Genomic DNA, 27,781 nt, shown 5'->3' with positions numbered 1-27,781 from the left:
CATTGTGTTCTCCTCTGATCCATTCAAACTTGCTTCACTCTGTGCCACCTCATTATTATTTCAGAGTAACAGCCGTGTTAGTCTGTATTCGCAAAAAGAAAAGGAGGACTTGTGGCACCTTAGAGACTAACCAATTTATTTGAGCATAAGCTTTCGTGAGCTACAGCTCACTTCATCGGATGCATCCGATGAAGTGAGCTGTAGCTCACGAAAGCTTATGCTCAAATAAATTGGTTAGTCTCATTATTATTGAGTCATGTTACTTATAAAAGTTTTAGTTTCATCACAAGGGGGAAAAGCAGCCAACCTTCCCATCTGCAAACAATCCCAGCTCAGCAGGAAAAAGCCCAGAAGCAGCTTTGCCAAGAGATGGAAGCAGAGATGAAAGCACAGAATGATTACTGTGTCTTTGGGATCCATTCAAATTCTCCCTCCAGGATTGAAACTTTCATCTCTAGCCCCAGTGAGTCTGATTTACGATCAAAGTGTGATACCTAAGCACAGGGAGCGCTCAGAACACGGCATCACGTGACACTTTGGGAGGTGCAGGGGTAGAACGTGGGGAGGATAAATGCTATTGTGGCTCACACAGAAGCTAATGCTGCTGGGGCGAGAGGGGATTGTGACAATGATGGGGAAGGAGGGAATCCCTTTGACTCACCCCGTCTCCTTCGGCTGAAATGACACATTTTTCCTGCTCTGCTCTTTGTTCTATTTCAATCTATTTTAATTGACGAAAATGGTAGAAAAAATACTTCTGTCCAGCACAACCCTAAGCAAGGTGAGAACAACTGGGATTGAGACAATCTGTCCCCAAAGGAACAACAAGGAGTCCGGTGGCACCTTAAAGACTAACAGATTTATTTGGGCATAAGCTTTTGTGGGTAAAAATCCACTTCTTCAGTTGCATCTGAAGAAGTGGTTTTTCACCCCAAAAGCTTATGCCCAAATAAATCTGTTAGTCTTTAAGGTGCCACGAGACTCGTTGTTTTTGTGGATACAAGCTAACACGGCTACCCCCTAATACTTGTCCCCAAAGGGGAACTCGATGACTAATAATCACTTTGTAATAGGGGAATGGTATCGTCGTGACTCTCGTGGTTTGTTTAGAGTAGGAAGAATGATCGAGGTGAGCTCAGGTCAAGGAGAAACCTAACCCCAGCCACTGTTAGGGAAAAAGGGTTCCCCTCCCGTCTAGGGTTAGGAGGGTAGCCTTCCCTGGACTTCTGTATTAGCCAAACAAAACACAGAGTCTTGGCTCTTTGATAAAGTGAGGCACTTTATTGCTAGCGAATACGACAGCTGAAGGGCTCACCAATTCCTTTTCAGAGGAAAATGGTGAAGCCCCGAACAAAGAACAGGGATGAGCTTTTATAGCTTGGTTCAACATACATTGTGATATCTCTTCCAGTTCGAACCGGTTAACCCAGTCTGTTTGAAGTTCTGGGGTAGGTAAGAGCATGGAGGCTTATCTGTATAAGGAATTCTCTCCCCAAAAGCAGGGAGTGCAGGTTACACACAGTTCACATTCTTTCTATCCATAAACAAAGTAGAAAGGACAGATAAGCATAGAAAAAAGACAGCAGCGTAGCTTTACATGATTATAGGGTCGCTTTCTGGGTTTTTTTCCTATCACCACTGTACCCAGATTATGTCTGCACTGCAAATGTAGTTGTGTTGTTACAACAAGTTCACTAAAATGAGCCACTACGTCCATGCAAAATCCCAGTGGAGACAAGGTAGTTTCTACCTCAGTGTGGTTAGTCAAGGTCAGCGCCATCTCCCCCACCTGGGGCTGATGGATATTTCTGGCAGGACAAGGACACGCTCCCAGGACTTATAAGACAAAGGAGTTGATAAAGGATAAAGACAAGGCTGAGAGTCTTTCACAAAGCTCACGGAAGTCACGGATTACGTCACTTTCCGGGAGCTCCCATGACTTCTGCAGTGGCTGGTGTGGCTGACCCTGGGGCCGCCCAAGCTGCACTGACTGCTGCTTGGTCAGCCCCAGGCAGCTGGCTCCGGGGGCTGCCGGAGCAGCCGCAGTGGGGCCCAGGTCACTCTCTGCCCCAAGCAGCAACAGCAACAGCAGCAATGGGGCCCCAGGCTGAAGCCCCCCCCCCGGCACCTGCAGCGCCCCGGAGGCCCCCCCCCGGCACCTGCAGCGCCCCGGAGGCCCCCCCCCGGCACCTGCAGCGCCTCGGAGGCCTCCCCCCGGCACCTGCAGCGCCCTGGAGCCCCTCCTCCAACACCTAAGATTTAGTCAGGGGTATTTACATTATAAGTCATGGGCAGGTCACAGGCCATGAATTTTTGTTTATTGCCCATGACCTGTCCATGACTTCTAGTAAAAATACCCATGACTAAATCGTAGCCTTCATCATGGGATTCACCACAAAGAAGGGGGAGGTGTGAAAGACAGAGGCAGGCAACTCACGTGGAGCTGAGAGACCACACTGAAGAAAATGGTGCAAATGATGTGGGAATTAGCTAATGTATTTTACAAAAAAATCTTTGTCCAGCCCTCGTCAAGACATTTATGGCATTACTGTGTGGGTTCTCTTATGTCTGATAAAAGCTGAGTCCTGTCTAAAACTTTTCCCCGCGCTCAGGGGCATGTGAAGGATCTCTCTCGCATGTGGATTCTCTGATGTTTGCTGAGAGTCGAGCTCTGGCTGAAGCTTTTCCCACACTCGGAACACTTGTAGGGTCGCTCTCCTGTGTGGACTCTCTGATGTTTGATCAGGTCCGAGCGCCGACTGAAGCTTTTCCTGCACTCAGAGCACGTGTAGGGTCGCTCCCCTGTGTGGATTATCTGATGTGCGATAAGGTGTGTGCTCAATCTGAAGCTTTTCCCACACTCCAGGCATTGGTAAGGTCTCTCTCTCGTGTTAATTCTCTCATGTCTAATAACGTCTGAGTCGCTACGGAAGCTTTTCTCTGGCCTTTGCTGACTCTCACAGGCTTTAGCCTCTGCACAACTCCAAGAAACTTTCCCTTTGGATCTTCCTGCTAATGTCCCTCGCGGTTCTACTTCCTCAGCATCTTCCTGCTGGGAATACTCCTTGTTCTCACTCACCATCCCATCTCCTGGAAAGACACAGAGAGAATCCAGACATAGGTCACTCCCTGTGCTGGGGAGAAAGGAAACCTCGGGGACAGGAATGGGAAAAGGTTGGAACAAACCAAAATAAGTGCAGGAGAGACAAAACAGGATTTGATTTCCACCCTCTCCCCTGCCAAAGCCCTTCCCCACATGACAGAGAGGTGGCCAATACATTTTCACGCAGTACACCATGGTCCAAGAGCTAGAGCAGTCACATTTGGGGTGTGAAGGTACAAGGGACTTCGGGATGTGGTTACTTTGACTCGGGTCTGCGCACTGCTGTGTGGACGCCAGAGCGCTAGGTTCCAGCACATGTTAGAAAAGTCTTAACATAGGATTAAAATCTATCGCAGACACTCAAGTCCGGGGTTTCTTCACATGGGTCACCTGACTCAAGTCCCACTAAGCTGGGGTTACACTGCAGTGCAGACATACCCGCTGTCTTCTGCTGTAAGCGTTGGTGGAAGGGGTCTCATACTATGTGAGAAGATTTGCATCATGAGAAAACCACCTGTATTTTATTTTCACATTTTCTAATCTGTCAAGGAAGCAGGAGGTGGAGAAGTGATACAAATGCATAAGACACAAGAGCAAAGCTAAGAGACGAAAGCATAGAACTGGGACTCAACATTCCTGTATCCTGCAGTTCGAACTTGGAGTCTGACACATTCAGTCCTTCACTGACCGTCATCACGTGCACAGCATGGAAGTGCTCCTTGTCCAAAAAGGCCATCAGATGGTGAAGGAATGTACGCTGAAGGCATCAATTATTTCTCTCTTTGCCTCATTAAGCTTTCAACCCAAAAGGCAAAGGACAATTGCTCCCAGTTTAACCATGGCATCCTTTGGCACCAGAATGAATGCCCCATAACTAAGAAGTAGTGTTCTGAAAATAAATAGTTTAGCTGTGTCATGGGATATCATAGTTTCCATTTCTGGGGTGAAAATCAACCACTGGGTATCTGCTATTTCTACCTGAGTTCTTGTGTACTCCTAGACCTTGGTTGGGGTAACTTGACACTTCTGCGGATTAGCATCCTTACCAAACCACACCAAATGTCAGTAGTGATAGTGAGGAATAGCTTCCCCAAACATGCCTGGTTTATTTATTTAATCTGGTGCCACAGATCTAAGATAGAGACTAAATTCAGGCCTGGATCAGAATCCCTGTAACCCAGGGATTTTGGGGTGTTTATTAAAAACAGGTATAATCCTGCAGCTGTCTCACATTCAACACTGATTTCATTTTATACATATTTGCAGCATCTACAAGGGATGAGCTCATTAGCGATTATCTTTAAAAAGTCATGGAAGACAGGACAGACTCCAGAAGACTGGAAAAGGGCAATTATAGTGCCCATCTATAAAAAGAGAAATAAGGACAACCCGCAGAATTACAAATAGTCAGTTTAACTTCTGTACCTGAAAAGATAATGGAGCAAATCATTTGCAAACACCTAGACGATAATAAGGTGATAAGTAACAGTCAGCATGGATTTGTCAAGAACAAATCATGTCAAACCAAACGGATAGCTTTCTTTGACAGGGTAACAAGCCTTGTGGATAGGGGGAAAGCGGTAGATGTGGTATATCTTGACTTTAGTAAGCCTTTTGATACTGTCTCGCATGACCTTCTCATAAACAAACTAGGGAAATGCAACTTAGATGGAGCTACTATAAGGTGGGTGCATAACTGGCTGGAAAACCATTCCCAGAGAGTAGTTATCAGTGACTCACAATCATGCTGGAAGGGCATAACAAATGGGGTCCCGCAGGAATCGGTTCTGGGTCCAGTTCTGTTCAATATCTTCATCAATGATTTAGATAATGGCATAGAGAGTACACTTACAAAGTTTGCGGACGATACCAAGCTGGGAGGGGTTGCAAGTGCTTTGGAGGATAGGATTACAATTCAAAATGATCTGGACAAGCTGGAGAAATGGTCTGAAGAAAACAGGATGAAATTCAATAAGGACAAATGCAAAGTATTCCACTTAGGAAGGAACAATCAGTTGCACACATACAAAAAGAGAAATGACTGCCTAGGAAGGAGTACTGTGGAAAGGGAACTGGGGGTCATAGTGGACCACAAGCTAAATATGAGTCAACAGTGTAACTCTGTTGCAAAAAAAAAGTGAACATCATTCTGGGATGTATTAGCAGGAGTGCTGTAAGTAAGACACGAGAAGGAATTCTTCCACTCTACTCCGCACTGATTAGGCCTCAACTGGAGTATTGTGTCTAGTTCTGGGTGCCACATTTTAGGAAAGATGTGGACAAATTGGAGAAGATCCAGAGAAGAGCAACAAAAATGATTAAAGGTCTAGAAAACATGACCTATGAGGGAAGATTAAACATGATAACAGTTTTCAAGTACGTAAAAGGTTGTTACAAGGAGGAGAGAGAAAAATTGTTCTTCTTAATCTCTGAGGATAGGACAAGAAGCAATGGGCTTAAATTGCAGCAAGGGAGGTTTAGATTGGACATTAGGAAAAACTTCCTAACTGTCAGGGTGGTGAAGCCCTGGAATAAATTGCCTAGGGAGGTTGTGTTTTTTATTTACGTTACAGAAAGAGATAGGTGAAGTATTGTAATTTCAGGGCTAGGCACAAACATAACAGAAAAATAAGTAATGCTAGGCCTGGAATGTTCAAAACAAAATTCTAGTCTTGTGCTTTTGTTTAATATCTGCATAACCGTCAAAATATAAAACATATGTCATATTTAAATTTACAACATATCCCCTACATGGAAGGTGTAGCAATTACTATCTATGAAAAACATGTCACAGAAAATAGAAAAAATATTAGCTGAAGTGATGTAGGGAAAATTGTGAAACTCCCCCCAGTTAGGTATAAATACAGGAGGAATAAGCACAGAATCTCTCAGACACTGTGAGCACTGTAATCCTGTCTTCCACGGGGATTGGTAATGTAGGTACTCTTCCTTTCTGTATTAAGCTGTATTAATCTTTGACTAATAATCATTGATGAATCAATTGATTAAGCCTAGTTATTGGACATCTCTTCTTTTTAATTCATAATGTACCCACAACAAGTGTGAACGTGTCCAGTTACTTCAGTTCGTTGCACAATCTGTGGTATGCCTCTCTTCACTGTTTCAGAGTACACATTTTAAAATGGTTGTTTCCTTGGGAGCATGCCCAATAGTTTGCAGTCTTCTTTCCCAATTATTGAACTGCACTTGAACTTCCTCCATGTCACCATACAGAGGTGAGGAAAAGACACATATAAAATAAGATATTATCATTTTAGCAAGCGGTCATTTGTCTCAAAGTCCCCAATAAATCTGAGGTACATGCTGTCAAACAAAGGTAACCTCCATTTATGAAACCAAACCGCCTTCAGGACAGAGAGAAAAACACACAACACAGAGGGGTAGAAGACACTTTCATATAATATTAAATTCCAGAGCAGATAATATCTGATAACTCAAAATCAAAACAGATTCTCCCATTGCGTTCGCCTCTGATCCATTCAATTTTCCTTCACTCTGTGCCACCTCATTATTATTGAGTCATGTTACTTACAAAAGATTTAGTTTCATCATAAGGGGGGAAAACAGCCAACCTTCCCATCTGCAAACAATCCATGCTCAGCAGGAAAAAGGCCAGAAGCAGCTTTGCCAAGAGATGGAAGCAGAGATGAAAGCACAGAATGATTACTGTGTCTTTGGGATCCATTCAAATCCCCCCTCCAGGCATGTGACACTTTCATCTTTAGCCCCAGTGAGTCGGATTTAGGATCGAAGTGTGACACCTAAGCACAGAGAGCGCTCAGAATATGGCATCACGTGACACTTTGGGAGGTGCAGGGGTAGAACATGGGGAGGATAAACGCTATTGTGGCTTACACAGAAGCTAATGCTGCTGGGGCAAGGAGGGACTGTGACAGTGATGGGGAAGGAGGGAATCCCTTTGACTCACCCTGTCTCCTTCAGGAGTCACAGAGGCTGAAATGACACATTTTGCCTACCCCACTCCTGCTCTTTGTTCTATTTCAATCTATTTTAATTGAGGAAAATGGTAGAAAAAATACTTCTCTCCAGCACAACCCTGAGCAAGGTGAGAACAACTGGGATTGAGACAATCTGTCCCCAAGGGGAACACAGTGACTAACAATCACTTTGTAATGGGGGAATAGTATCAATGTGATGCTCGGGGTTTGTCTAGACTAGGGGAAATGATGGAGGTGAGCTCAGGGGAGAAAGCTAACCCCAGCCACTGTACCCGGGTTATGTCTGCACTGCAAATGTAGTTGTGTTGTTACAACTAGATCGCTAAGATGAGCCACTGCATCCATGCACAATCCCAGTGGAGACAAGGCACGGGTAAGTTTTTACCTCAGTGTAGCTAGTCCAGGTCAACCCATCTCCCCCACCTGGCACTGATGGATATTTCTGGCAGGGGAGGACACTCCCAGGATTTGTAAGACAAAGCAGTTGATAAAGGATGATGGGATTCACCGCAAATCAGTGGGAGGTGGGGAGATGGAAAAGACAGAGGCCGGCAACTCACGTGGAGCTGAGAGACCACACTGAAGAAAATGGTACAAACTGTGGGCATTCGCTAATGTATTTTACAAAAATTCTTTGGTGAGCCCTAGTCAAGACATTTACGGCGTTACTCACCTGTGTGGATTCTCTTATGTTTGATAAAAGCTGAGCTCCAACAAAAGCTTTTCCCGCACTCAGAGCACGAGTAGGGTCTCTCTCCTGTGTGGATTCTTTGATGTATGCTGAATGTTGAGCTCCCACTAAAGCTTTTCCCACACTCAGAGCATGTGTAGGGTGTCTCCCCAGTGTGGATTCTTTGATGTGCCAACATGTGTGACTTGTGTTTGAAGCTTTTCCCACACTCAGAGCACGTGTAGGGTCGCTCTCCTGTGTGGATTCTCTGATGTGTGGTAAGCTGTGACCTCTGGCTGAAGCTTTTCCCGCACTGAAGGCATGTGTATGGCCGCTCTCCTGTGTGGACTCTCAGATGTGTGATGAGGTGAGAGTAGAGTTTGAAGCTGTTTCCGCACTCAGAACACATGTAGGGTCGCTCTCCTGTGTGGATTCTCTGATGTGCGAGAAGGTGTGATCTGTTTATAAAACTTTTCCTGCACTCAAGACATGTGTAGAGACGCTCTCCTGTGTGGATTCTCTGATGTTTGTTGAGGCTCGAGCTCTGGCTGAAGCTTTTCCCACACTCAGAGCACATGTAGGGTCGCTCTCCTGTGTGGACTCTCTGATGTTTGATCAGGTCTGAGCGCCGACTGAAGCTTTTCCCACACTCAAAGCACGTGTAGGGTCGCTCTCCTGTGTGGATTATCTGATGTGTGATGAGGTTTGAGCTCTGACTAAAACTTTTTCCACACTCAAGGCATGTGTAGGGTCTCTCTCCCATGTTAATTCTCTCATGTCTAATAACGTCTGAGTCGCTACGGAAGCTTTTCTCTGGCCTATGCTGACTCTCACAGGCTTTTGCCTCTGCACAACTCCAAGAAACTTTCCCTTTGGTTCTTCCTGCTAATGTCCCTCGTGGTTCTACTTCCTCAGCATCTTCCTGCTGCGGATTCTTCTCCTTGTTCTCACTCAGCATCCCATCTCCTAGAAGGATAAAGAGAGAATCCAGACATAGGTCACTCCCTGTGCTGGGGAGAAAGGATACCTCAGGGAGAGGAACGGGAAAAGGTTGGAACAAACCAAAATAAGTGCTGGAGAGATCAAACAATCAAGATTTGATTTCCAACCTCTCCCTTGCCCTTTCCAAAGCCCTACTCTGGAGGACAGAGAATAGAGGGTCATTTCTGAGTCTACATCCCACTCACGGGGAAGGAAGATTGGGGAGGGAGCTACAGCTACGTGTCAGTCAGGAGAGGCAGTAAGTCATGAGTGACATCTTCCTTGAGGATGCCACACCTGCTGGGAACAATTCCGAGTTTGAAGAGCTCACAAGATCTTTGTAGAGAATCCCAAACATTTCCTTCATTCATGGACAGTTTCTGAGTTGGTTTAACGAATGCCTCACCTGTCTGGAGCTCTCTTTCCTCAGAGCCCTGGAGATCTGGGACCCATGGCTCTTCCCCTCGTTCCAGCCGGGAGATCACATCAGGTTTGGAAACTGGAAACCCTGCGTATGAGAACAAAAACAAGGAAGATCAGTTGAATTTGTGGGATACTTGTCACAAAGAGCATTCCATGATTTTACCCTCAGCTCATTTTTAAGCATCCCAGGCCACCTTCCTGGGCTCCAAGCAGCAGGACAGTTATTTTTATTAATCATGTTAATTACATTAATGCCTAAGGGACAATAAAAAACGGGGCCCCATTGTTCTAGGCATTGTGTAAACACAAAGTAGTAGATTGTCCATGCCCTGAGGAACTTACAGTCCAAATAGACAAGACACACACTGGGTGGGGGAAGGGTTAGAATACATGAGTAGAGTGAACGATGTAATGGCAGACCGATATGATAAACACAGGCTTATGTTGATACTAAAGCATTTAACTGTGATGGGGGTACACAAACCCCACACTGGGCCTGACGGGTTAAAGGACACTACTGGGCACAGGAAGTCCCTCCCCCAGGCCTGCGGAGCACGCTTCAGCTGGAGGGGCAGGTTAGAAGATGCTCAGAAGCCCAAGGAAATGAGGGAGAGGGAACAGGCTAAGGGAAAACAGGTCCTTCGCTTGAAAAGCCACTTGGAAGGTTGGAGCTGGGATGGAAGCACGATGCTGGTGAGACTCCCAGGCCGTGCCTTCTCCAAACCCCGCCCCCCCTTTTCTCACAACCAGAAGACCTCACAGGGCTCTGCTCTTTTTAACTCCAGGGGGAAGCTTGAGTGGGAGATGAGACACCGACCAGAGACCTCGACAGAGGCAGTTGCCATGGTGGAGAACTACCTGATGTCCCTTGGGTCCAAAGCTGAAATGCCAAAAGCCAGTCTGGTGCAGCCCTGGGGCCCCAGGTACCACTGACCCACACCTCACTGAGGCTATCCAGGGGGATTTGGGTACTGAATCCTAGCAGAGGGGGATACAAAGGCCAATAGAGGAGCCTGGAAGCCCACCCTCAGCTAGTCAGGAGCCATTTAGGTCAAGCCGAGCAGCCTCATTAGAAGGGGCCATTCCACGCAGGAGAATTAATGAGAAATCTCCTTTTCCCATGGGGGCTAGTTGCATGTGAGCAGCCAGGCCATTTCAGATGGGACTGCCCATTCATGGACTATAATTGTGGGCAGGCCTGGAGAACGGATAACTGGGCTCAGAAAAGGGGCCCAGGGAAAATGTTAGTCCCCTTCTAGTGAATGGAGTAAACGTACAAGGACTGGGGCTCTGGCTGCAGCCAGACTTTAGTCAGGGAGTGGTTGGTGTGGTCAGGAGGAGAATCTAGGTGCATGGTCTTCCTCCAGTGTATGCATGAGAACATACAACCCTGAGTATTTGCCTGAGTAGGGATCCCCACAGAATTGATAGAGCAAGGGACAAACGTCACCTCACAGGTAATGAAGGAGTTGAGCAACCTGCTGTAGTTCAAGTCCTTGAAGACGCCAGTCTACCACCACCAGGCTGTTGCACTCTGGTCACCCTACACACTCCATATATGGGCAGGCTTTCTTTAATATGTCCCTGCCACCCCCACTTGTTATACACCATCACCCAGGATGCCCCTAGTGTTCCCCTGGCCTCCGCCCTCTTCTTCTCAGAGCCCTTTCCCGCTGTAACTTCTCTGCTCTTCCTGCCTGGATCCTGACCCTTAAGCTGCTGACCCCTTCTGGGACTGTCTGCCTCTACAAACTCCTCTGTTAGTTAACTGCCACATCTAGGGTGACGGTTTGATGGACCTGAACCATGTCGGGGTCCTCTCTGGGAACAGTTTAACAAAACATTAAAAAGTGGAGGAAGTTCATGACCACTCACTTGTGACACTGGGACCACCCCACCTGGCCTGCTCAGCACCTGCGAGGTGCCCCAGGCATCCACAGGTTTCTCCCCATTTGAATTATTGCATGGGAGGCAGTCAAGGGTCCTCTCTGGGAAACTCTGAAGGAATGGTTCAAGAACGACAGTGTCCATAGTATTGGCCACATGTTGGGTGTCTGGCCTTAGCCAATGAGTGGCCCAGTCTGTCAGTTTTGGGGCAAATGCCTGGGGCTCTAATCCTCCCATACATTCTGTGGTTCGAAATTTTTGCCAATACTTTTCTGCCGAAAGGCCCACCCAGTCTAAGACAGCTGCCTGAACTACGTCGTAGTCTCTTGCCTGCTTGTCACTGAGCACCAGGTAGGCTGCCTGAGCTTCCCCTGTTCAATAGGGAGCTAGCCATAGGGCCCAGATTCCCTTATCCTGTCCTGCCCCCATAGCCACTGTCCCAGAAGCACCTGCACAGTAACATCACCTTCCTGAGCAGCGTTGAGCCATGGTCAATATACGTAAGTCTAGTGGTTCCACGCTCTCGAGTTGGGAGGGAGGCCACTCTGCCTCACTACGGGCAGACTGCAAGTCACAGTTAGTAGCGGAAACTCCAGCCCCCTGTGCATGGCAGAGCCACACACACTCTATGCCCCAGAACCTTCTGGCTGGGGCCAACCGTAAGTAACAGTCTAAGGGAGCTCTGGCTCCCCGGGTGGGGCAGAGCACAAACATTCTGTCAACTCTGGGCCCTTTAGGCAGGGGCAGAGCAGACACAGCACACGAAGCAGTCAGGGGTGTGGCATCCTGGCTGAGGTGCACGGCAGACAAACACAGGCCTCTGTCTCCTTGGGCTAGTCGGCCACCAGCAGTCCTCACAGCTCCTCAGTGCATTTGTCTGATGGTCGTCCTGGCAGCTCCTCAGGGCACTCGTCTGTCTCCTCCGGCCGTAGCTCCACTAGAGGCCTAGTTCAGGATCCTGTTGAGAGCCCAGGTCCCTAGAATGATTGGTTAGTCTGCTCCCTCCAGTGCACCAGCCCCAAATGTGTGCCGGGGCTCTCCTTTTCTACTTCCTGTCCCACTCAGGACTTCCAGTGAGGGATTTAGCTCAACCACCAGGGGGAGTGTAGTGGTCCCTCATTCTCCTGCTCAGAGGGAGGCAGCTACACACCATACTACATTCCCCCCTCAAGTCCATCTCCAGGAAACCTGAGATGGCAAAGTCTCCTTCCCCAGATCGGGAGAAGAAATTAGCATTGGTATGGTCCCTACCAGTCCGATGGTGCACTGTGAAAGCATAGGGCTGCAAGGTGAGGTATCCGTGCATCAGTCGGGGGTTTGTTTCCTTGACCATTTTCGGGTACTTCAGGGGGCTCCTAGGAGGTAGTATCTTAAGGCATCCACGGCCCACTTGACAGCAAGGGTCTCTTTCTCCACGACCAAGTAGTTCCTCTCTCAGGTAAACAGCTTGCAGCTAATATACAGGATGGGATGTGCCTCCCCTTCCTGTGAGAGGACAGCTCCCAGTCCTACCTCTGAGGCATCTGTCTGCAAAATAAACTCCTGTGTGAGGCTGGAGCAGAACAACACTGGCTCCCGGGATAGGTGCTCTTTGAGGGTTTTGAAGGCCTGGTCACACTCTTCTATCCAAGGCATATGTCAGGGGCAATCCTTTCTCAGGAGCTCTATTAGTTGGGTGATAATTGAGGCGAAATTGGGGATGAACCGGGGGTAATAGCCCACCAACCCTCTTTGTTGTCAGTGGTCAGTATGCTTTTAAAGGTTGGACCTTCCCCACCAACGGGCGTACCTGGCCTCTCCCCAGGGCGTACCCCAGATAGGCTAGCAGGAGACTACCTATTTTGCATTTTCGAGGATTTATGGTCAGCCCAGCAACACGTAAGGCCCTAAGGATGGCGGTGACCTGGTTAAGGTGGTCCTCCCAGTGGCTACTACATAATCACCTGGTGAATAACCTCATAGGGCCCTTGCCACTATGTTTGGAGTTTCGACTCCTTGGAGTAGAATAGGAGGAGGACCCTTTCACCAGGCTCAAAGATTCTTCCGCAGACCCTCTTGTTGTAAGTGTGTTCCTGAGCTGCTTGGGCCTTCTGGAGGTTTTCCTTCGCTAGATCCGCAACCTGGGCTGACTGCCCCTAGAGCTTCAGGACATACTGCAGGAGACCTTGGGATGGCGACGACGTCCATTCCCAGTTCTCTTGCGTGAAGTTGAACAGCCACCAGGGTCGTCGGCCATACAATAGTTCAAATGCGGAAAACTTCTCTAATGGCTAGTAACAGGTATGGGATAAGCTGGTCCCAGTGGCAAAGATCTTCTGGTGGAAATTTCTTAGCATCTCTTTAAGGGTTCGGTTAAAGCTAGAGTGCCTTGTATTAAATGAGGCTATTGATATAATAGGCAAACCAGAAACTTGGTGGAATGAGGATAATGAATGGGACACAGTAATACCAGGGTACAAAGTATATCAGAAAGACAGAACAGGTCGTGCTGGTGGGGGAGTGGCATTATATGTGAAAGAAAGCATAGAATCAAATGAAGTAAAAATCATTAATGAATCAAACTGTACCGCAGAATCTCTATGGTTAGAAATTCCATGCTCTAATAATAAGAATATAGCAGTAGGGATATATTACCGATCACTTGCCCAGGATGGTGATAGTGACTGTGAAATGCTCAGAGAGATTAGAAAGGCTATTAAAAATAATGGGGCATTTCAATTATCCCGATATTGACTGGGTACACGTCACCTCAGGACGGGATGCAGACAAAGTTTCTTGAACCCACCGGAGGAGAGACAATTCTTGATTTAGTCCTAAGTGGAGCACAGGATCTGGTCCAAGAGGTGACTATAGCTGGACTGCTTGGGAATAGTGACCATAATATAATTAAATTTAATAACCATGTGGCAGGAAAAACACCACAGCAGCCCAGCACTGTAGCATTTAATTTCAGAAAGGGGAACTACACAAAAATGAGGAGGTTAGTTAAACAGAAATTAAAGGGTACAGCGCCAAAAGTGAAATCTCTGCAAGCTGCATGGATACTTTTTAAAGACACCATAATAGAGTCTTAACTTAAATGTTTACCCCAAATTAAAAAACATAGTAAAAGAACCAAAAAAGAGCCACCATGGCTAAACAAAGTAAAAGAAGCAGTGACCCAAAAAGTAATAGCAATTTTTTTTTAAAGTACATCAGAAGCAGGAAGCCCACAACCCGTGGGGCCACTGGATGATTGAGGTGCTAAAGGAGCACTCCAGGACAATAAGGCCATTGCGGAGAAACTAAATGAATTCTTTGAATTGGTCTTCACGGCTGAGGATGTGAAGGAGATTCCCAAACCTGAGCCATTCTTTTTAGGGTGACAGATCTGAGGAACTGTCCCAGATTGAGGTATCATTAGATGAGGCTTTGGAACAAATTGATAAGTTAAACAGAAATAAGTCACCGGGACCAGATGGGATTCACCCCACAGTTCTGAAGGAACTCAAATGTGAAATTGCAAAACTACTAACTGTAGTCTGCAACCTATCATTTAAATCAGCTTCTGTACCAGATGACTGGAGGATAGCTAATGTGACACCAATTTTTAAAAAGGGCTCCAGAGGTGATCCCGGCAATTTCAGGCCTGTAAGCCTGACATCAGTACCGGGAAAACTGGTTGAAACTATAATAAAGAACAATACTGTCAGACATATAGATGAGCATAATTTGTCGAGGAAGAGTCAACATGGTTTTAGTAAAGGGAAATCATGCCTAACCAATCCACTAGAATTCTTTGAGAGGGTCAAAAAGCATGTGAACCAAGCGGATACAGTGGATATAGTGTCCTTAGATTTTCAGAAAGCCTTTGACAAGGTCCCTCAACAAAGGCTCTTACGCAAAGTACGCTGCCCGGGGATAAGAGGGAAGGTGCTCTCATGGACTGGTAACTGGTTAAAAGATAGGTTGCAAAGTAGCAACCGTGTTAGTCTGTATCTGCAAAAAGAAAAGAAGTACTTGTAACACCTTAGAGACTAACAAATACATTTTTTAGAGATTAACAAATGTATTTGTTAGTCTCTAAGGTGCCACAAGTACTCCTTTTCTTTTTTTGATTAAAAGATAGGAAACAAAGGGTAGGTATAAATGGTCAGTTCTCAGAATGAAGAGAGGTAAATAGTGGTGTCCCCCAGGGGTCTGTTCTGGGACCAGTCCTATTCAACATATTCATAAATGATCTGGAAAAAGGGGTAAACAGTGAGGTGGCAAAATTTTCAAATGATACAAAATTACTAAAGATAATTAAGACCCAGGCAGACTGTGAAGAGCTACAAAAGGATCTCTCAAAACTGGGTGACTGGGCAACAAAATGGCAGATGAAATTTAATGTTGATAAATGCAAAGTAATGCACATTGGAAAGCATAATCCCAACTATACATATAAAATGATGGGGTCTAAATTAGCTCTTACCACTCAAGAAAGTTCTTGGGAGTCAGCATGGATAGTTCTCTGAAAATATCCATTCAATGTGCAGCGGCAGTCGAAAAAGCGAACAGAATGCTGGGGACTCATTAAGAAAGGGATAAATAATAGGACAGAAAATATCATGTTGCGCCCCCATATAAATCCATTGTACGCCTGCACCTTGAATACTGCCTGCAGATGTGGTCGCCCCATCTCAAAAAAGATATATTGGACTTGGAAAAGGTTCAGAAAAGGGCAACAAAAATGGTTAGGGATAGGGAACGACTTCTTTATGAGGAGAGATTAATAAGACTGGGACTTTTCAGCTTGGAAAAGAGACAGCTAAGGGGAGATATGATTGAGGTCTTTAAAATCATGACTGGTGTAGAGAAAGCAGATAAGGAAGTGTTGTTTACTACTTCTCATAACACAAGAACTAGTGATCACCCAATTAAATTAATAGGCAGCAGATTTAAAACAAATAAAAGGAAGTATTTCTTCACACAACACACAGTCAACCTGTGGAACTCCGTGCCAGAGGATGTTGTGAAGACCAAGACCATATCAGGGTTCAGAAAAGAACTAGATAAGTTCACGGAGGCTAGGCCCATGAATGGCTATTAGCTACAATGGGCAGGAATGGTGTCCCTAGCCTCTGTTTGCCAGAAGCTGGGAATGAGCAACAGGGGATGGATCACTTGATGATTACCTATTCTGTTCATTCCCTGTGGGACGCCTGCCATTGGCCACTGTCAGAAGACAGGATACTGGGATAGATGGACCTTTGGTCTGACCAAGTATGGCCATTCTTATGTAAAGCATCCTATCAACCTGGTAGTCTGTGGGTGGTACACAGTTTAACATTTTTATTCCTAAGAGGTCACAGACCTGTCGGAATAGCTTTGAGGTGAAATCGGTGCCTTGGTCTGTTAGGACTTCCCAGGGGAGACCTACCCGGGAAAATATCCTCAGAAGCTCTGCGACCAGCGTTCTTGCCATGATGTTTTGAAGGGGGATCACTTCTGGGAAAGGGTGGCATCATTGAGCACACCTAAGATATACTGAAAACCTGCAGTGCTCTTCAGGAGATGCCTTATCAGGATCCACGTGATCTTCTCGAAAGGGGTGTTAATCACTGGTAGAGGGACAAGAGGAGCCTTCGGTACCCCCCATGGAGTTGCGAGTTGACACTCCAGACAGGAGTCACAAAAATCCTTTACCTCCCAGTGCACTCCCGGCCAGAAAAGCTGCATCAGGATCCTGGCTATGATCCATGCCCCAGATGCCCCACTGCAAGAATGCCATGGGCCAGCTGCAGAATGGCCCGTCAATGGCATTGCGGAACTGTTGGGTCCGGATGTCCTGGGTCTGGGAATCACAATCAACCCGATCGAGGTGGTCACTGGTCAACTCGAAGTGGGGGTATTGAGTCGTTTGTCGTGGGTCTGTAATCGTTCCATCAACATAAGCCAACTGCTCATAGGCCCGTCCCAGGGTGGGGTCCTTCCGTTGGTCACAGCTGAAGTATGTGACTAAACTGGCGGGCTCACCCTCAGTGAGAGGCTTGGACTTGTCCCTATCATCAGGGGGTGGGTCCCACTCAGCCTCAGAGTTTCCTGGGGTGCCTAGGTTGGAGTCTCTGAGTGTCCCATCTGCCCCTTCGAGAGGTTTTCCATCAAGCACCACCCAGGGTTGTTGGGATTCAAGGCTTGTGGTGTGTAGGGCCTCGCGGTGTTGACCTAAAATGACTGGGTAGACCAGCCTTTAGGCCAGGCCCGCCACCATAACCCTCATCTCTCCCCTCACAGTCAAGGTGGCTCAGGCTCGAGGATAAGGTTTCATGTGCCCATGGATGCACTACAGCCTAATGACCCCCAACTCTGGGGATTTGATGAGGTCCTGATGTACCAGAGTCTGTCCACAACTGGAGACGATGAGGGTGGAGACCCAAATTCCATCTACGTCTATCAGGGTTGTCACCTGCCCAGGGGCCACTTATGTGCCCGAGATTCCCTGGTCCAGCCTCGTTTGAAACTGAGGAAGGCCTCTGGGTGCCGGGTGGAGTCACTGCCTTCACAGGATTGGAACTGCTAGGTGTTGCAGGCACCGCCGCTGCTGTTGGGCCCGCTGCTCTCGGATCAGTTGCTGGTGCTAGTGTCCAAGCTATTGCAGGAGCTGCTGCTGCCGGAGCTGCGTCACATGCTGTTGCTGTCGTCTCCCAGAAAGCCACTGGATGAGTTTCTCAACCTCCACTCTTCCTAGCTGGAGAGGGTCACTGTCTTATCTTCCAGCAAAGGGGGAATTTGCCTCGCTGTTGTGCTGGGCTAGTCCCCTTGTTTCAGGGCTGGGGCATTGCCCACGAAGTGTCGTGGTCACTTGCTCTTGAGTGGGGAGGGAGGTCGCTCTGCCTCACTACAGGCAGACTGCAAATCACAGTTTGTAGGGGAAACTCCAGCCCCCTGGGAGGGGCAGAGCAAAAACCAGTTTATAGCCCAGCAGCTTCGGGCAGGGGCAGAGCAGACACAGCAGACAAAGCAGTCTGGGGTCCTGCTGAGGTGCACGGCAGAGGAACACAGGCCTCTTGGGTCTCAGGTGGGGAGGCGGCCACCCCAGGGGTGGAGTGGCAGGAAACAGGGTGATGCGGCACACCTGCCTCCACCACGTCCCAGCCCAAGGCCCTAACAGAGGGGGACTCACGCTGACTCGCACTCCAGCAGCAGAATCGGACCAGCGTCTGGTTCCTTTGCACTGCTTCCTACTGCAATCTGGGTGTCGGGCTCTGTAGCCTAAAGGTCCTCTGTCTCCTCGAGGTACTCAGCCTCTGGCAGTCCTCACAGCTCCTCAGGGCACTCTTCTGTCTCCTCTGGCCACAGCTCCATTCGGGGCCTAGCTCCCTCTGGTGTGCCAGCCCCAAATGAACACCGGGGCTCTCCTTTTATACTTCCTGTCCCACCCCGGGACTTGCGGTAAGGGGGGCAGGATCGATTTAGCTCCACTCACCGGGGCAGTGTTGTGGTCCCTCGCTCTCCTGCTCAGAGGGAGGCCACTCCTCCTCATTACCATGGGTCAATGCAGCATGATTGTAGACACTAAGTTACTTATGTCAACCATAACAAGACCTGCTGAGTCCCCAGAACTCTCACTACCACCACATGACATCACTGGCAAAGGGCACATTTGTGCCGGGGCAGTGATCATCCTCTGGGAGGGAGGAACACAGCAAGGACTCTGGAATGGTGGCCAGGGTCGCAGTGAGTGCTCTCAGCCCACCCCAGCACATCTATTCCCCTTCTCCTCCCCTTCCACTGCTCCGTTTCCCTGTCACCCATGGACTCCTGAGCGACAACCCCCTACGCTCGCCTATCAAAACATGGGCTCACCTAACTGTCACGCCATCCATGTACCTCGTAGTTCCCCTGTTTACTGGACTGTATCTAGAATCGTACCAGCTGCAGAGAGACCCCATCAAATGAGGAAAGGGGTGAACGCTCTAGTTATTCATTACTTTTAATGCATCCAATTAATTAAACTAAATTTTATAAATCATATTTTTTTCAAAATGGCCGACATTAAATACACACACGCCCAGAAATGACACCGGGAAGGACATGAAGCAAAAAGCCAGGCATGGAAACTTGCCAAAAATTACAGGCTGAGTAAAGGTCCAGAGTTATTACTACTCGGGTTCTGTAGAGAACCCACTGCTTCTAATAACAATAAAACAGGAATCCTTACCCAGTGAGGCCACAGTGGCATAGTTCTCCTGCATGACCTCCCTGTAGAGGGCTCTCTGAGCAGGGTCTAGCAGAGCCCATTCCCCCTCCGTGAAATACACAGCCAGCTCCTCGAAGGTCACCGGCCCCTGAAAAAAACAAGAGTCGCCCACTCAATACCTGCTGCCCAGTGACAACACCAGTATTCACAGGAGAGAAGGGCCAATAAAATGAATGCTCTGGGACAGACACGGTAGCAGATTCCCATCCCTATCCCACTCAGGGCAGCGAAGAGGGTGAGGGGAGAAAGAAAGAGCCCTTTGTCCCTGCCAGCACACAGAGGGAACAAGGGTCTTCACATTTATCACACACGTACTAGCCAGGGGCTGATACAGGACGTGAAACCCCAGCAGGAATCCCAAACCCACACCATAAAAAAGCAATAGATATCAAACGAAGGAAAGGGGAAGTGGTCAGGAAAGAATATAAATCAGCAACTGGGAATTGTAGAAAATTCATAAGGGAAGCAAAGGGACAGAAGGAGAAATCTATGGCCAGCAGAGTTAAGGAAAATATGAAGGGTTTTCTTGTAAATATATTAACAAAGAATCCTAACAATGGTATTTCTCAATTACTATAGAATTATCAATGATAATACAGAGAAGGCAAAAGTGTTCAGTGAATACTTCTGTTCTGTACCTGGGAAAGAGACACAAAGATGATAGTAATATCATATGATGATACGGACACTCTCTACCTTCCAGTAACAACTAATGAGGATGTTAAACAGCAGCTATTAAAGTTAGACATATTTTAAATCAGCAGGTCCAGATAACTTGCATTCAGGAGTTTTAAAAGAATTGGCTGAGGAGCTGCTGGACCATTACAGTTGATTCTCAATGGGTCTTGGAACACTGGGAAAACTCCAGAAGAATGGAAGAAAGATGGTCCTGTGCCATTACTTAGAAGGTTTAAAAGAGATGACACAAGTAATTATAGGACTGTCCATCTGACATTGATACCAGACAAGATAATGGAGCATATCATAATTGTATTAATAAAAGATTAAAAGAGGGTAATATAATTAATACTAATCAACATAGGTTTAGATCCTAGCAAACTAACTGCATGTCTTTTTGGATGAGATTAGACGTTTGGTTGATTAAGGTAATTACATTGATGTAATATACATAGACTTCTTTAAGGCATTTGACTTGGTACAGAACGATCCTTTGATTGAGCCACCAGAAAAATTCAAAATTAACATTGCACACATGAAAAAAATTAAAATGTGGCTGATAGGTTTCAAAACGTAACTGTAAGTGAGGAATCACGGTTGAGTAGGTGTGTTTCTAGTGGGATCTCACAGGGATAGGTTCTTGACCCTGTGCTATTTATCAATGAGCGGGAATAGAACATAAAGTCGTCATTGATAAAGTTTGCAGATGACACAAAGATTGGGGGAGCGGCAAATAATGAAGTGTATCGGTAGGTTCAGGCTCCAGCACTGGGAGTCTGGAAAGTTTTCCCAGGGAGGTTATTTCCTGTTCTATAAACAGGCGAAGTCCCAGTCCCAAACCCCATGAGTCTGTTCCTCGAAAGCAAGCCCCAAATACAACCAGTTCCAGCAGGATGGTCACACCGTCTTCTCCCTTTCTCTACATTGTCTATTTCCTGCCCCCCTCCTCCCACCTCCAGCAGCTCTCATTCTCCTGTACATTTACTGTCCCTCTCCCTCCTGCCAGAACCCACCACCAGCTCCCAGACAACCCCTTACCTGAGCTGGTTCCTCCGACGCCATTTCCTTTCCCTTGGGAAGATGGGATAATCCGGAGCAAAATATGGATGTTATTCTGCAGCCTGTCAGGGCGAGAAGGGCAATTGGAGTGATTTCAGAAGGGGTTTTGTCCATTTCACATTCTCCATTCATCCCAGGTGTTCTCCCTGCAAACAGACATTCCAGGTTCTGTTGCACTGAGAAACACTTAGGGTACATCTACACCAGACCAATACAGCTTTGATTTCCTACTTTTGAGAGGTCTGAATTTTGCTGAACTCAACATGCTGGAAGGGCACAAGACAGCACTGGGCACCCTTAGCGCTGCATTAATGAAGTTGTCAGGGAAAATGGGTGTTCAATAAACAGAAGACGATGGTTCCCCACCCCACCTGCCATTCACACAGGTCACGGTGTGGGGCAGCAGCTGGGACTGGGTAACCTGGGGCTGGACAGTCTCCATGTGGGAGATTTGCTTCTCCCTTCCCCTCATGTGCCCCTTCCATGCCCCATTGCCAGCAAAGACTGGCCAACCTGGGGAATGGTTCAAGGCAACAATTCCGTACCTATTCCCTACCAATTGTCCTATAAGGACAAAGCACTGCAGATCCAAGGGGTAGGAAACACCCCAAATCTGAGGAGAATTTAAATTGACATTGGAGAATTAAGAGAGAAAATGGGGCAAAGGCTGAATGGAGAAATTGTAAATAATTTGAGAGAAAAGAAGAAGAAATCAACATAGATTTTATATCCATATTTGATAATTACACGACGGAATCAGAGAGAATTTTATAAATCTTTCAGAGGGAAGTGGCAAAATCACAGGGGATTTCATGCTCCCTCGCCCCTGTAATTTCCTGACTGCTCCCAACTCACATTGTCTCTCCCTCCATCTCTGTCCCTCCCCGACCCTTCCCTGCCTAGCACCTCCACACCCCAGACACGCAAAGGGGAACCCCACAGAGCCGGTCTCTTCCCCTCCTCAATCCCCAGTTTTGCCACTAGGCAGATCCTAGCAGGAAATCAGTGGCTTTGGTGCTGTTAAGGCAACTTGGATTCCACCCACAGGTGCATTAACAACAAGTAGAAGACTCCCAGGGTCTGTGAAATACGAGGCTCCTGGTGACATTTGTGCAGAGTCACTTTTCTGATCATCCTCTTGTCTCTCTCAGTCACCTGAAGTCTCTGGCTCAGCAGTTGGGGTTGGCAGAGCCTAAGGCTGCCTTAGGGGGCTCATTCCAGCCATTGGAGGAAGTCCCCTGTGACGCTCTGTACCTCAGGGTAACACCCTACACCCCCATGTTCATCTTTATAAAAAAATTGTGTGGTATCCAATGCAAAGTTTGTTATGTTGGGTGTCTTTGGAAGACTCATGATGCACTGAGCATTGTTGTTATAGTAACTGTTACAGTAATGTTATAGTCAGGTTATAGGTTATAATTTAATGTATATCGTTATGAGGCTGAAAATGTAACCTCATGGCTAAAGCAAGCCCATGCAAAAACTCTCCAAGAACAAAAAGAAAAGGAGTACTTGTGGCACCTTAGAGACTAACCAATTTATTTGAGCATAAGCCTTCGTGAGCTACAGCTCACCTCATCGGATGCATAAAGTGGAAAATGCAGTGAGGATGTTTTATACAACCAGACCATGAAAACATGGGTGTTTATCACTTCAAAAGGTTTTCTCTCCCCCCACCCCACTCTCCTGCTGGTAATAGCTTATCTAAAGTGATCGCTCTCCTTACAATGTGTATGATAATCAAGGTGGGCCATTTCCAGCACAAATCCAGGGTTTAACAACATCCTCACTGCATTTTCCACTTTATGCATCCGATGAAGTGAGCTGTAGCTCACGAAGGCTTACGCTCAAATAAATTGGTTAGTCTCTAAGGTGCCACAAGTACTCCTTTTCTTTTTGCGAATACAGACTAACACGGCTGCTACTCTGAAATCTCTAAGAACAGAGAGAGACAGTTCATACCTCGTCAGGGCATGGATGGGACAAACCCAGCCCAGCCTCACAGGAACAATGGGCACTAGCTTAGGTAGCAACAAAAGAATCTGTTAGACCCTGGAGGGAGTAACCCCCTTCCTTTGGGCAGTTTGGGACTGCACTGAGGTAATGCTCACCCGACTCTGAAGGGGGGGGGGCACAAAGCCATGAGGGAATAAAGGACATGATAAAAGGGAGAGACATTTTGCCATGCTCGCTCTTTCACCTACATCTACAGACACCACCAACACCAAGCAACTGAAACGCTGACCAAAGGGGAGAGCCTGACTGAAAAGCCAGACTCTGGTGAGAAGCATCTAAGTTTTTAAGGACACCGAAAGTGTTAAGATCAGCTCAGAATGAGTTTTGCTTTTATTTCATTTGGCCAAATCTGACTTGTTATGCTTTGACGGATAATCACTTAAATCTACCTTTATAGTTAATAAATCTGTTTATTCTACCTGAAGCAGTGCATTTGGTTGGCAGTGTGTCAGAGACTCCCCTCGGTGTTATCTGGACCGGTGATCTGCTAGGCCTCTCCAATCCTTGACACTGGGAGCCAGCCTTACTCTGCTCTGCTGTGAGAACCCCCACTCCTGGGCTGGTCACACACAGCCTCTAGCATGTCAGCTGCTCCCAGCTACTTGCAAGCAAATGACACTAGCCAATATCCCCGGTCCCAGAAACAACCCTAGGAACCTCTGTCTTGCAGTGTCTAGCTATGCCCCCTGGATGCTGCAAGCTCATATAGGCAAGTCAATTTAACAAAAAAATTGTTATGTACCAGGCTTGTTCTCCCAAGGGGAGTCTCTGGGCTGCTGCTCAAGTGTATAACCAGGGTTACATTCAAACACAATGATGTCTCTGGCTCTGTAGACAGGCTGTACCCCATTTGTTCCTCCATTCTCCACTTCTGGGCTTACACATTTCGCTACAAAAGCTGCGGTGGACCAAGAAGTTATTGAATATCATCTTCTAAATCACTTCCAGTTCCCATTTCAAGATGGGACAGACACGAGGATCCTGAGCAGAGGAAGATAAAAGTGCTCCGCTTTCTGCTTTAAGTTACAGAAATTCCTCTCAGCAGACCCATGGCTCTTGGCAACTTGGGTCACTTCTCGCAGCTGGTGCAGTTTGAGGAATCCTGACCCCCCAGTGCGTTGTGGGAAAGCACAAGGCTTGCAGCACACAGAAGGGCTATGGAGACAAAGGCAGCCAGGGAGGAAGCTGCACAGCGAAGGGCCATGGAAGAAAAAGAGAAGGAAGAAAGAGAGTGAAAACAGCAACAGGACCTGCTAGAGAAGAACTAGAATGCCCCAGGACCCCAATCATTCCAAAAATCCACAAATGGGAACACTTATGTCCTACAAACAGTGAAGACAATGATATTGCTGAATAAGCTTCGAAAGGCTGTGTGTAATACATGAAATCCCTGATAAGAGAGCTCCTACCCAGATCACAAAATTAACTGAGAAATCGTGTGGTCATCCAGGAGAGCCGGAGAATGGCAGAGTTAACAGATATCCTCTTTGGATCAACCGTCAACTTTACATGTGAAGAAGGGCACCAGTTGATTGGACAGCCTTACAGACGATGTGAGATTTCTGGCATGCGTGTTGCATGGAGCAGTGATGTATCCATTTGTGAGCATATTCTGTGTCATCTCCAATGGAAGACACACTGGCAGGTTCATGAAAAACTTCTCTAATGGGTCAGCTGTAACTTATACATGTGACAATGGTAACCAGCTCACTGGAGAGCCCTCGGGGCTCCCTTAGGGGGCTAGTTCCAGCCACTGCAGGAAGTCCCTGGCTGGGCATGGGGGAGGCTTTAATGAAAGTCTCTCTACAGCACAGACCCTGCCGAGGAGCAGCAGCGGCTCAGCCTGGGCTCCCAGAGCACAGGGGAGGCAGCACCATCCCACCTGAGAAACTCAACCCTGATACCTTGAGTAAAGAGAGACAGAGAGAGCAGCCTCCCCTCCCTTAGCAACAGCCAGAGCCCTCTGGTGACAGCAGCTAAGGACACCACTTCCCCGATCTTATCGGCTCCTATGTTAATCCAGAGTCACTCCTTTTCCTTCCTTGCAGCGACTCTGGAGTCAATGAGACCAGAAATGTGACATTGGGGAGGGGAAGACGCCAAAATCTGTTTAAACACAGCCTGGGAGGGGAGGTTCCAGACCTTCCCTCCTCCCCCACTCCCCACATCTGGAGCAAGGACTCAGGGCAACTATCTTCCCTCCAAACCCTGAACATCCGACATCTCTCTAAAGGGGGAGAGAAACAAAATTTGTGGTGATTTTATATTAGTATTTGACCAATGGAGAGAAAGTTATCACTGCCCCCGACCGGCCATTCACACAGCCCTGGGCAATGCTGCTTTAACAGGAGACGGGAGTAGATGGAGGAGCCAGACGATTCAATAAACTTCTGTGTCCTCTCACTGGCTAATAATGGCCACCATAAACCCACCCCAGAGGCGGCTGGGTCTCAGCACTGCAGGAAGAGACCCCTCATGGTGACTGTTCACCACGGGCTCTGGAGACCCTTTTGGTGAAAGCAGCTATCGAAATGGGAGGAGTTAATACAGGAGGATGGAGCATCTCAGCTGCTCTGGGCAATGCCTGGGGGGAGGAACAAGAACCCACCCATGCACAGAGCAACCTGCTCAGTGGAGTTAACCCCTTGTCTCGCACTGTCTTAGACACTGGATAGTGTGAGACCCACATAGTGTGAGGCCTGCCTGGGATGTGTATCTGAAACTGGGCAAGTCACTCTGATCAGCAACCAAGTGGATTTTAATGGAGACAAAGGGGGAAACAAATGATTCTCAAAGGTGAGTGGAAAAGCTGATCACTGAGGAATTTAACCCCTCTGCAACCTCCACTGTGGAGAATGACTCAGGGTAACAGGTTCCCTCGAAAAAAGGAGAAGGGTCTGCACATGAAAAACAAGGGGAACTCCTATAAGCTGGAAGGGATTTTTTAAAATCAATAACTGATAATTATCTGGAAATGGCAAATTCTGAAATGTGACATCAGTGTTCAGTAACTAAAAAGAAAAGGAAGCAAATATGAGAAATTTCCCCAGAACAGAGGAAAACAGAAAAGTTTGAGGGATTTTATATCAATAGTTGATACAAGGTAAGAGATAACATTTGAGTGGATTTCATATCAATATTTGATAATTAGGGAGAGAAAGGGCAAAATGTGCAAGGATTTTACAGCAAGCAATATTCACAAATGTAAGAAAAGGACAATGTCAGAAGATTAGATGGGGAAAATCCCAGGGAATAAATCATAGATAACTAGAAAAAAATGGGGCAAAATGTTCAGGATTTTATATCAATATTTTAGAACTGAGGAGAAAATGGGGCAAAAACGAAACATTTCCTAATACAAGTGAAAAACACCAACATCTGAGCAGACTTATTGATATTAAAGAATTGGAGGGAAAAGTGGGCACGTTTAAGGGGATTTGTGATGGGATGCAGCTGGCCTTTGCAGCTCCCTACAGCAGACCCCCACGATCCTACTACATCCCGCCCCAGGAAACGGCAAAGGTGGGTCCTCTGGGCCTCTCCAGGGCCGACCCAGGCCCCCCAGCAGCAGCCCCCCAGAGCCCAGGAGGCTGAGAGAAGAGGAGCGGCGGGCACAGCAGCGCAGTCCCTGGCTGGACTGAAGGAGTAAAGCAAGGGGGCTCTGCCCTGGCCTGGTGCGAGAGGGGAAGCGGAGGATGGCGCCCCTGCCACAGGGCTGCAGATGGAAGGGCCCCGTAGGGAGAGGCCCAGGGAAACAGCAGTGAGGGACTGGAGCGGGCAGGACGTGGCCGCTGTGGCGAGGGTCCCCAGGTCGGAACCTGGGGCAATGGCTGGGCCTGGGTTCCCCTGGCAGCAGGGAAATGGTGTAACCCCCAGCAGGGGACAGGCCTCGTTGGGGAGCCTGACCAAAGGGCGAATGTAGAGGGCCGGGAGCTGGGGCTGAAGGCCCTAGCCGGGGAAGCAGACTGCTTCTTGGGGGGGCTCCAATACCCCGGCCGGGCTCACTGGGACTTTGGCCTCGGCCAGGGCCGGCCACGGAATCCCCCCGTGCGGGCCCCGGCTCTTCCCCCCCGGAAGGTCCTGGCTGCACCGAGCTGGGCAAATCCACCGCAGCTCACACGCTCCCTCCGCCCTGCCCCGGGGCGGCCCCGGCCGGCGCAGGCCCAGCGCGGGAGCAGACCCCGGCCCGGCCCCTCGGTTACCTGGTCTCCGGCCCGGGGCGAGGCCCAGCCCCGCGGGGGAAGCCCCCAGGCTGGACGGGGCAGGCGCCCAGATCCCCCCCTTGTAGCCCGGCTGCCTGGTTACGGCGGCACCGGGGGGCCCAAGGCTCCGCGCAGCGGGGTCCGGCCCGGCGAGTTCGGGACCGAGCCCGGGACTTCCTCTCCCGGCACCCCGCGGGCCGGGGCCAGGCCAGACCCGCCCCCATCGCCCCTCCCCCGCCGCCCAGCCCCGCAGCCCCCGGCCCGACTCCCCAGCGGCCCCAGACAGCGACGTTACCTCCCCGCCCCCCGGCTGCCGGCCGCCCCCGGGCCCCGCCCGCAGCAGCTCCCGCGCCGGGCCCGGCGGCTGGGGAGACCTCGGGCCGGGGCCGGGCAGGAAAGTGCCTCTGCTCGCCCGGCCCGTCCCCGCCCCTGCCCCGCTCCCCGGCCGGGGCCGCCGGTCCGAGCGCTGCTGCCGGCGCCCGACACGCGGGGCCGGGCCGGCTCCTCCGGCTGCTCGGTCCCGTCGGCTGAGGCGCGGCCCGGGCTGGGCACGTGCCCTGC

The 27,781-nt window shown here is 48.4% G+C and overlaps 2 protein-coding genes across 4 annotated transcripts in view; both read right to left on the bottom strand.

Moving 5' to 3' along the window:
• LOC140895940 (uncharacterized) overlaps positions 1-27,267 on the bottom strand; it is a 149,435-nt gene extending 122,168 nt beyond the window's left edge. The window contains exon 1 of the mRNA XM_073306898.1: positions 27,221-27,267. The gene's annotated coding sequence lies outside the window, so the exon portion shown is untranslated. The remainder of the gene's footprint in view (positions 1-27,220) is intronic.
• On the bottom strand, positions 1,260-27,781 carry LOC140895939 (uncharacterized). Of its 3 annotated transcripts, XM_073306893.1 has the most exons (7): positions 27,221-27,290; positions 23,761-23,916; positions 20,982-21,064; positions 19,227-19,353; positions 9,141-9,242; positions 7,757-8,719; positions 1,260-3,090 (listed from the first exon to the last, which is right to left on the bottom strand). In XM_073306893.1, the coding sequence occupies exons 3-7, from the start codon at positions 21,003-21,005 to the stop codon at positions 2,609-2,611; spliced, it is 1,698 nt and encodes a 565-aa protein (XP_073162994.1). In that variant the 5' UTR covers positions 21,006-21,064; positions 23,761-23,916; positions 27,221-27,290; the 3' UTR covers positions 1,260-2,608. The 3 variants fall into 3 exon arrangements, with proteins under 3 accessions (XP_073162994.1, XP_073162996.1, XP_073162993.1); XM_073306895.1 differs by lacking the exons at positions 23,761-23,916; positions 27,221-27,290 and adding an exon at positions 27,516-27,781; XM_073306892.1 differs by lacking the exon at positions 23,761-23,916 and having other exon boundaries at positions 27,221-27,303.

This window comes from Lepidochelys kempii, chromosome 11 (assembly GCF_965140265.1).
Source record: "Lepidochelys kempii isolate rLepKem1 chromosome 11, rLepKem1.hap2, whole genome shotgun sequence".
In the NCBI taxonomy this organism is placed as follows: domain Eukaryota; kingdom Metazoa; phylum Chordata; order Testudines; family Cheloniidae; genus Lepidochelys; species Lepidochelys kempii.
Note: the sequence above shows the minus strand (reverse complement) of the source record. Positions and strands in the feature narration are given on the sequence as shown.

Coding starts and splice junctions, on each gene's coding strand:
- LOC140895939 (XM_073306895.1), bottom strand. CDS start 21,005: ATGGCGTCGGAGGAACCAGCTCAG. Junction 19,354..20,981: donor CGTCGGAGGAACCAGCTCAG/GTAAGGGGTTGT, acceptor TGTTTTTTTCAG/GGGCCGGTGACCTTCGAGGA. Junction 8,720..9,140: donor GGAAAGAGAGCTCCAGACAG/GTGAGGCATTCG, acceptor TTATCCTTCTAG/GAGATGGGATGCTGAGTGAG.